Source organism: Hydra vulgaris, chromosome 08 (assembly GCF_038396675.1).
Source record: "Hydra vulgaris chromosome 08, alternate assembly HydraT2T_AEP".
Lineage (NCBI taxonomy): Eukaryota > Metazoa > Cnidaria > Hydrozoa > Anthoathecata > Hydridae > Hydra > Hydra vulgaris.
Window position 1 is genome coordinate 44,025,001 of NC_088927.1, and position 10,644 is coordinate 44,035,644.

The 10,644-nt window shown below is 29.7% G+C and overlaps 1 protein-coding gene across 3 annotated transcripts in view; it reads left to right on the top strand.

Annotated features, from left to right (window-relative positions):
* Positions 1 to 10,644, top strand: part of LOC136083875 (TNF receptor-associated factor 6-like) — a 116,472-nt gene that overhangs the window by 72,632 nt on the left and 33,196 nt on the right. For all 3 annotated transcript variants that reach the window (XM_065803782.1, XM_065803781.1, XM_065803783.1), the window contains 2 exons: positions 94 to 168; positions 365 to 442. In XM_065803782.1, the coding sequence (XP_065659854.1) occupies positions 94 to 168; positions 365 to 442 (153 nt within the window). The remainder of the gene's footprint in view (positions 1 to 93; positions 169 to 364; positions 443 to 10,644) is intronic.

Consider the following 10,644-nt stretch of genomic DNA (forward strand, 5'->3'; position numbering starts at 1 on the left):
TCCAAATTTGCCTACTTATTTTTGCGAATGTGTTAAAAGAAAAGTTAAATTTAATAAAACTAAAATTAAATTTTCTCGTAAATTTACATTTAGATTCATGAAGAAAAATGCGAATGTTTACCTCTTTGCTGTGTAAATCAATGTGGTATGGAAATTTTGCGTAAAGAGGTTTGATTTAAAATTTAAATAGCTTTTTAATATAAAAAGTATCCTTTTTTACCCAAGTAAACACTTGACATGTTAAAAACGTCTAAACAACGTCTTTTTTACGTCTAGACATCTTTAACACGTCTTTTAAACGTCGTGTGTTTACTGAAGGTTAAATTCACTTGGGTAAAAACTTTATTTTTGAAACTTTTTATAGATGTCTTCCCATATTACTGATAGTTGCGTTAATACAATTATTCCATGTCAATATTTAAATATTGGATGCAATTTTAAGGTAAGAAAATAAGTTTTGAAAAATTTTTCATACTTTGAAAATTGAAATTGTATAAAATTCTCAAATAATAATAAGAGAGAAATCAGGTACACATCATGCTATATATCATCAGTATATCAAGCAGTTATATATCATCTATATATCGTCAGCTCGGAATACAAGTATCTAAAATTTAATAAAATTGTAAATAAATATATAACTATCTAATTTATATAAATTTAAAGTAATGTAAATGAAAAAAGTTATTTTAATATAACGTTTCAATATAAAGTTATACAAAATAATCTTTTTTTTTCATTAACTTAATGTTAAATTTACATAAACTAGATAATTACATAATTATATATATTTTTAATAAATTTTAGATACGACACTTGTATTCCGGGCTGACGATATATTGATCTCTAACGACAACATTTCTTAAAACAAATCATACTGATCAATAAGTTAAGTTTTTCAATAAAAATTTGTTATTCAATAGCATTTTAAATTTCCAGTGATTAAGTTTTCAGTACATACATCAGTAAGTATGTACAGTCAACTAACTTTTATACATACCTTGATAAAAGGTTTTAGCTATACATTGATAAAATTACTGGGCAAGCAGTGTTTTTTTTTAAAGATTTTTTAGCTAATGCAAGTTTTGAAAACTTAACACCTACTTTACTTGAACACAGTTTCTTTTTACTCATTATTTTAACTTTAAATTAAAAAAATCAAAATAGAAGATATGGTAAAATCACTTCCAATAAAAAAAAACTTTAGTTGTTCTAAAGAATTACCCGGTCAAAGACAAAGTGAACACAAACAGTGCTTCCTTGCATAAAAAAAGTTAAAAATTAACCATCAATTATTAGAAATTTGACTTTTGAATAATGCTCAGCTGACCATTATCATTTAAGTAAAGCATCCAAAAAATTGTTTTTTTTTATTGTTAAGTTTCGGCAAAAAGAGTATTTAAAAACACTAATATCTAAGTTTTTTTAGTTTGGCAATAGTCAGAAGTTATTGTCAATTTTTCTCTATTTGTAGTGTCAACTTTTAATGTGAATAATGAACAGAAGATTATGTTTCATCAACAAATCAGTTATAGCCAATTTTTGATTAATAATCAGGTTTTATTCAGAAATTAAATCAAGAGGCCCATTTAAGGCTACTTCCACGCAAAACGGGCTTCAAGCATACTTTTGTTCAACGGTTGTTTCTTAACACAAGGCATAGTTACATCTTTATTTTTCTGATGTTAAGTCGTAGAAAGATTAAATTTTCTGCAAATTTTTATTTAATTTTTGGTTGGTTACAGCTAGTTAATTCTACCTTTTTTTAATAGGGACCTATTTTAGGTCACTCCCCTATTATTATTAAAATACTGCTAAAATTATATATGCGCAATAAATACATCAGTGTATCACTCATTTATATTTCTTTTATCTCAACGTAGAGAAACTAACATTTTTAGTCTTGATTACTTTTTCTCATAATACAAAGGATACAGGTGGTGCTAGTAAACTAAGTGGTAACTCTTTTAGCAGTAGAAACTTCTCTTTATGTTTCCAATAATTTAAAACTTTAGTCAATATTTTTTTCTATAATCGAGTGGTTAAAAGAAAACATCGTCTCCATAAGCAGCTTTTAAAAAGAAGACTTGATAAGGTTTTAATACATTTTAAACTTCATTGTGCAGCTGAAGGAGATTCTGCATTAACTTTTAAAATTTAAATTATAATGAAATTTTTTTTTGCGTGATTATGCAGCGGAGTTGTACAAAATGACTTATGACCAAGTTTATTACATCCCCTGCTTATCTAATTTCTATATGGAATGCATATTACTCTGAAATCATAGTTGTCATTAATTTTAAAAAGTTTTCAAACAAAGTTCGCCATTTTGAGGGTTTATCTAGATAATATTTTGTCATTATAAAATATATATTTTAGGATTTGAATTACGTTATCCGGATATCCGGCCAGATAATTTTTAAATATTCGGGTATTCGATATCCGGTCAGATAATGAAAAAGTGTTATCCGGGACACCCATAATAATATTTATATGAAAAAAGTTTTAAATTTGAAATTTGAGTTTACAAATATTACTGTTTAACGGTATTCTTTAGTTAACTGTATTGTTGTTAACGGTACGACATTCTATAAATACTTGGGTATTTTCGCAAAATATTTTTAAGCATAAGTTCAGCGCAAATTTGGCGAAAGTTCCAAATTTACTAATTTTGTATTCACAAACTTGCGCAGCAGCTTAATACATATTTTAGGATTTATTTTTTGTAAGTTCAATTCTCCAATTATGGCATTCATAAAACATTTTCAGAAAATGCTCAGCCTGATTTAAGCAAGAAAAGTTACGTTTAGTAGAAGCTACTTTAAACTTGGCGTAACCTTGTGTACATTAGAATAATGTTTGTTTGTGTGTGCCTACAAAAAATAAGCTGTAAAGTCCTGCAACCAAAACTTTTAGTCTGAATGGAAAAAAAAATTTCCAATATTAAGTTCGATTGAATAGTTTTATGTTCAATAAAGTATATTTATAATGTATCTGGGAAACATATAAATGTATAATAATACATTTATATAATAAATATATATAATTATATATATATATATATATATATATATATATATATATATATATATATATATATATATTTATATATATATTTATATATGTAGTACATATATAACAATATATAAAAGTTGTCATGACCCGTAAAATTTGGGTCCTGGTAAATCACCTTTTCTCTACTTATTCCTTACTTCAATATGTTTTAGTGAGCGGTAGAAAAATAATTATATACATACATAAAACTATACTTATTGTTTACTTTTTAAAGCAATAAAATAAATTTTCTGTTATAATTAACTTTTAAAAACTTAAAACGTTTTGGTAGACGTTGAGCGAATAGCTATTTATCAACGAATAGGATATCACTACCAGTCTAAATAATATTTAGAATACCCGCTTGAAATGTGTTAGTTACAATTGGTATGAAAAGTTTCAAAAAACATGAGATGATTTAAATATGTGGAGTAACGGACTTAACATGACCCGTATAATTAATATTACTGAATACTAATATGTTACTGGTCATGTAAGGTCTATTCCTCACCTACCATTTTGATAATTTCGCTTTATTTTAATAATTTTTAAATAAGAGCAAAATATAAGTCTTTGTTTTGGGTTAACGATTAACTTTCAATACGGTATTGATTAATTATTTAATTTTATTAATTAAATTATTCAAAATTAATTTATAAAAATTAATTATAAATAATAATAAAAGATTAATAAAAAGTTAATAGAAAAAAAAAAAAAAAAAATTAAGGTCTGTTAGCGTTTTGTTTTCTTTGTAAATAAAAGTCTACAGTTGTTGTAAAGTATAATACTTTACAACTTATGTAGACTATATAAAAAAAAAATTAAAACGCGGACGAATCTTATTATTTTTTTCTTTGATTGAAAGGTTTCTATAAATTTTTTTCAGGCCATCTTTAGCTTATCAGGACTATTACCCTGTTAATTTTAAAGAAAATTAATGTTTTCATCTAAAATCTTTTTTCTATAAGGAAGTTGTTTCTTTAATGCATAATCTTAATCTATTACTAAACACATTAAAACCTTAAACTCTATCCTGACATACGCGCTACATATTTCTAACCGTGTTTTTATCTTTTAAGAAATTTCAAAACGCTTTTTAATAAATTTTCTCCCTTTCATTTGTTATAGTACTTAATCTCTTTTTATGCGTTATCCAGATAACATCTATAGACCTTTAAAAATGTTTTACTTTGTATTCTAGAAAATTGGAAAAGATATAAAAAAATTATGTGTGAAAACAAACGGTTTTAAACCCACGCGAAGCATTTCAGCCACTTTGGCATGCTATAATATTATCTTATAACACTGTTTAATAAACCAAAGACTTTATAAAAATGCATATAAATCAAAATTAAACAAACATTGCCGCAATAAAATTTTCATGTAAAAGTAAATTTAGAACATTTGAATAATTTACATAATTTGAAGTTTACGTCCGACATAAGCATAGACTCTCGTTTACACAGATCAAATACGAATAATGACGGATTATGGTTTCAAATGCCGAATAGCTTTTTAAAGTTAAAGATATTTTTATTTATACATTTATTAACAAATGAATAAAACATAACAGTCTTCATTAGTTTTCAATTGTATGTCTATATTGAACAAACACGCATTCTGATTAATTTAAAAAAAGTAACCGAATTAAAAAAGGAAGAAATACACCACAGGAATTAAATTTATTCATACATAGTCATAGAACAAAATATATAAACCTGGTGAAATACTAAACTCCCTGGTTTCATATTATAAAAACATTTACACAAAAACTAGTTTATGCAAAGACAGCCAAAATTATGTCTTGTCACACATCACTAAACGTTTCAGTGATGATGAAAATCAAATTTTAAATACCCGCAAAACCGGCGTGGAACTAAAAGAAGCCCTTTGTAAATTTGAAAAAGGAAAATTTCCGGGCTATGATAGACTTCCAGCTAAATTTTATAAAGCGTTTTAGCACACTTTAAAAAAAGATTTTGAAGAACTTGCCTACGAAATACTTTTCGTAGAAAAAAATACCTGCTACTCTATGAAAAAATCAATTATTTCACTGATTTCCAAACAAGGAGATCTTACCGAATGCAAAAACTGGAGGCCCATATCCTTAATCAGCGCTGATTACAAAATAATCACAAAAGCGCTGGCCCTAAGACTTACAAAAGTAATGGGGAAAATTATAGAACCAAATCAAGCTTGCGGAATTCCAGGTAGAACAATATTCTCAAATTTACCTTTAGTCCGTAATCTTATAAATTACGCGGAATTTTAAAATTTAACTAGTTTTGTTTTGTCAATAGATCAAGAAAAGGCGTCTGATAAAGTTAATTGAGCGTTTCTGCTTCAGATTCTCCAAATATTTAATTTCGGAGAAAATTTTGTATCTTTTATTATCACCTTATATTCAGACGTTTTGGCATCTGTTCTGAAATGCGGCTTCCTGCCAGCCTCCTTTCCTACGGAAAGATGAGCTAGCAGGGTGACCCTCTCTCTCTCTTGCTGTATGTTTTTGTTGCCAAAGCTCTCGCTTCGGTGGTCAGAGCAGACAGCAGAATAAAGGGGTTCCCCTTACCAGGGACACAGAAACCCCTTAAATTTCAGCAGTACGCTGACGATTCGAACTTTTTTGCCAGGGACGTAAGTTACCCCGAATGGGTAATAGAACGTCTGCACAGAGCCATTTTCGAAAATCTTTGGCAAAAGACCAATTTCAATCCGGTCTAGAGAGAGACACTTTTTTAACCCATCAAAAGCGTCTCGGAATTTTATCACAGTAGAAGCAAAGTCTTGCACTTCGCCTCAAAACACTCTTTCAACTAAAAAAATGCAAAGAGGATAAAGCTCACGATTGTTACTACTTTTCAAAGTATTGGTTGGCAAGTTCACTTATAAAATTTACAAACCAAAACCACATCTGGAACTTTTTAAAGCAGAACAGTTTTCCAAAACACTGGGACAACAAAACGTCTCAGTACTACAAAATAACAATCAAAATATTAGGTAAAAACGGGTTCCTCTTTATCATCCCTCTAAAAACAACCAAAAATTTATACTTAGAAGTGGCAAAATTTAAAAAGACAGTCGTGCAAGCAAAACTCTTCTGGAACAGTTCAAAAAAACAACAATGCCGTGGACCCAAATTTGGAAAAAAAACTTCACCTCCCACGAATCCAGACCGACTTCATCCTCTTTTGTTTTTTAAACAACAGTTTAGTAGATTTCTTGCAGGGCACAGGACTACCCGTTCTGTTGGTCGGAGATTTCAACATAGTCGAAAGCCTGCCTCTTGACACAGAAGGCTCAAACAATGCTAGATATCACACCGACGACATTGCTGAACTCGAGGTCTTCTAAGTTAAGTATAACCTAGTAGACGTTTTTCGTTATAAATTTCCGAACAAAAGAGAATTCACGTGGCGCAATAAGACGGTTAAATGTAGCTCGACATAATCTACTGCCCTGATAAAGTCGTCAAAAAAAATAACATACACCAAAACTCTCACCAATCCATTCTCCGATCACGAGTTCGTGTCTACAACTGTCAATTTTAGTAAATTTAGAAGAGGACCAGGATACTGAAAATTATATTGCATCCTTTTGGAAATTGAGTTAGATAAGCAAAAAAGTGAACTCTTAATTCAAGATTGACAAACAAAAAAATGGTCCTATAAGTTAATTTTAAAATGATGGGACAGTAGCAAACTTTTTGTGAGGGCTGAATTACAACACATATCGATACAGGAAAGTGCATAAAACAAAAATTAAATGAAAAGGATTGAAAACCATATCGAACGGAAACGATAAAACGCTAACCCGAATTTAGATAGCATCAAAGAAAAACGCAATGCTCTTTTCCTGCTCCAGTTTCCCGGAGCGTTTATTCTAACAAAATAATTTGGAAAAAACATAACAGCGGAACAAGTCCATAACCAAAATGACGACAAATTTACGAGTGAACCTGGTGAATTACTCAACTCCTTATCAACATAATATAAAAACATTTACACCAAAACAAATTTATGCAAAGACAGCCTAAACTATGTCTTGTCATACATTACTAAGCATTTGAGTGATGATGAAAACTAATTTTTAAACACTCGCTTAACAGGCGCGTAACTAAAAGAAGTCCTTTTTAAATTTGAAAAAGGAAAATCACCGGGCTATGACGGATTTCCAGCTAAATTTTACAAAACTTTTTGGCACATTTTAGAAAAAGATTTTGAAGAACTTGCCTACAAAATTCTTTTTGTAGAAAAAAATACCAGCCACTCTATGAAAAAATCAGCAATTTCACTTATTTCCAAATAAGGAGATCTTACTAAATGCAAAAATTGTTGACTCATATCTTTAATTGGCGCTGATTACATTATAATCAAAAAAGTGCGGGCCCTAAGATAATTAAAAGAAATGGGAAAAATTATATAACCAAATCAAACTTGCCGATTTCCAGGTAGAAATATTTTTTGAAATATACATTTAGTACGTGACCTAATAGATTACGCAGAATTTAAAAATCTATCTTGTTTCATTTGACAATAGATCAAGAAAAGGCGTTTGACAAAGTCGATCGTGCGTTTCTGCTGCAAATGCTCCAAAAATTAAATCTCGAAGAAAATTTTGTATTTTTTATTAACACCTTATATTCAGAACTTTCGGCAACTGTTCTGAATTGCGGCTTCCTGTCAACCTTCTCTCCTACGGAAAGGGGTATTAAACAAGGCGACCCTCTCTCTCTTTTGCTGTACATTTTTGTTTCTGAAGCTTTGGATTTGGTAACCAGGGCGGTTAGTAGAATAAAGGGATTTCCTCTACTTGGGACACCGAAATTGCTAAAACTGTTTCAGTACGCGAACGATTCGAAATTTTTGCAAAATAAGGTTTCTAGCAAACGTGTTGCCCACTCACGATTGGATAATAGAGCGTTTGCATCAAGCCATATTCGAAATTCTGTGGCAAAAGACCAATTTCAACCCGGTCAAACGAGAGACACTTTTCATACCCGTCAAAAGCGGGGGTCTCGGAATATTATTATCGAAGGAGCAAAGTCTTGCGATCCGCCTCAAAACGCTCTTTCAAATAAAGGAATGTGATGAGGAAAAAAGTCACAATTCTTACTTCTTTTCAAAGTATTGGGTGGCAAGTTCACTTGTAAAATTTACTAAGCTAAACCAAAGCTAGATTTTTTACGGCAAAACACTTTTCCAAAACACTGGGACAACAAAATGTCTCAGTACTACAAAACTACAATTGAAATCTTGGATAAATACGGGTACTTGTTTAACATCCCATAAAATCAACAAAAACTTTTATTTAGAAGTGGCAAAAAATAAAAGACAGTCGTGTCAGTTGAACTTTTCTCGAGCAGTTCAACAAAAACATCAATGCCGTGCAACCAAAGTTTAAAAATAAATTTACTTCCTACGCATGCAGACCAACACAAAATATCTTATTTCGTTTTCTACACAACAGTCTACCTTCTGTGGCCTTGCAAGCCAAAAGCACAAGGCAACAGATCGTTAAAAATAACAAATGCAAAGCTTGTGGTAAAATTGAGGACAATCTTCACATCTTTGTTTACTGTCCTCCTTCTGTTGAAATATGGGAGCACTTACGACATGTATATAACTCCTTGACATCCCAAAACAATTTTTCTCCAATAAATTCAATTTTCTCGTTTGAAACAGCAATTTCATTGGAGAAAAACCCTACTTCACAGCTGCTGTTGACAGTCTCTCAAATCATTATGAGTGAAATATAGGACAGCAGATGCCACCATATGCTTAAGAATTCAAAAATTGACCCAATGACATTGATCAGGATAATTACCAGCAACATCAGGAATATTATTACTTTAAAATATATTTATCATGTCCGCAGAAATACCACAGACATTTTCTGGCAATTTCTTTGTATTAAAAACGTGTTTTGTTAAATAGAGAAAGGAAACCTGAAACTAAACATATGAGCTAAACTAATACACTGGATCATAGCAAGAACTAAATGTTTAGTTAAGTGTACCTGTTCCCTGCGAATATATATTTTCCGTTTTACAACAAAAATTTTGTTATATATGGTTAGAAAATCATTGCCAGCCCTTAGTTTCTGATATATAATTTATTATTTGCATGTTTTCTGTAGATTTCGTAACGCGATCTTTGTGTAAAAGTCCTGTTTTTTTTTTAATTTTACTTGAAAAAATCTTTCTTTACTAAATTTATTTATTTAATCTTAATCAACTTCTTCTAAAACCTTTTTCCATATTCCCAATTTTTTTCGCATAACGGCTCAAAATAAAAAAACAAAAAACACGAAAAAATTTAAAATTAAAAACACAAAACAAGTAAAAAATTCAAAAACACAACAAAATAAAAAATACAAAAACTAATATATATATATATATATATATATATATATATATATATATATATATATATATATATATATATATATATATATATATATATATATAAATGGTCAAGTAATTATTTTAAAAATATAAGCATATACAGTATTGTGAAAAAGTTAAGAACCACTAAATAAAAAAAAATTTTTTTTCAAATAAATTTAATTAATTTTTATTCTATAGATAATAAAATAGTCTTTTTTTTCAAACATATTAAATATAGCATGAGAAAAAAAAAAAAAATTTTTTTTTGAAAGTTAGTTAATAGAACCTATAAAAAATAAGGATTAAATATTATGTGTTAATTTTTTTTTTATATTTTTTTTGTGAAAAAGTTAAGAACCACAAAGAATTTTTTGTGCTAAATGCGACGGAAACGTATTTATTTTTCCCTTTTTTTTAAAATATTCTTTTAATGACCTGAGTTATTACCAAAGAACCAATAAAAACATTTGAAAAAAATTAATTTTTTTAAATACTTTTAAAAAAAGTATTTAATTTCAAACAAAAAAAAATTCTTGCCTTTTGAAAAAATGAGCAGAAAAGCTATTACCTATGAAGATCGTGTAAAAGTGGTGCATTTTCACCAGGAAGGTAAATCCGCTCGCGAAATTGGAAGAATAGTAAAGCGATCACATAGTTCGGTGTTAACAATCATCAAAAGATTCAAAGAGACGAAATCTTACGTTGATCGTTACGTATTAATTAAAATTAATTCATACGTAAAAAATTGCTGTCATTAGGTTAACCTAATTTCAGCATGTTTTCCAGCCATTGCACAATCTAACATCATGTACAATCCTGTCCGCTTTTTCTATGCTATCTTTCTACCGCGATTTCTTCTATCTTTTGCTCTAACATATCTTCGTTCTTCCAAAACTCACTTTACTCTTGGCCGTAGAGCGGTAATGACGCTCCCCTACTAGGAGCTGAACACGTCTCTGCGTGCCATGGTATGGTGGTCTCCGTATGGCAATTAGCTGGAGGAGAATAAACCACAATACCAATCTTACGTTGATCGCCATCGTTCTGGAAGACCGCGTTTGACGACACCCAATGATGATCGCCTTTTAATCAGGTTGGCAAAGAAAAATCGAACCATGCCGTCGCATGAATTAAGAAGGAAATGGAAGCTTTCAAATGGACGTCAAGCCTCGGCATCACTTGTGCGTAGGAAACTATTAGCT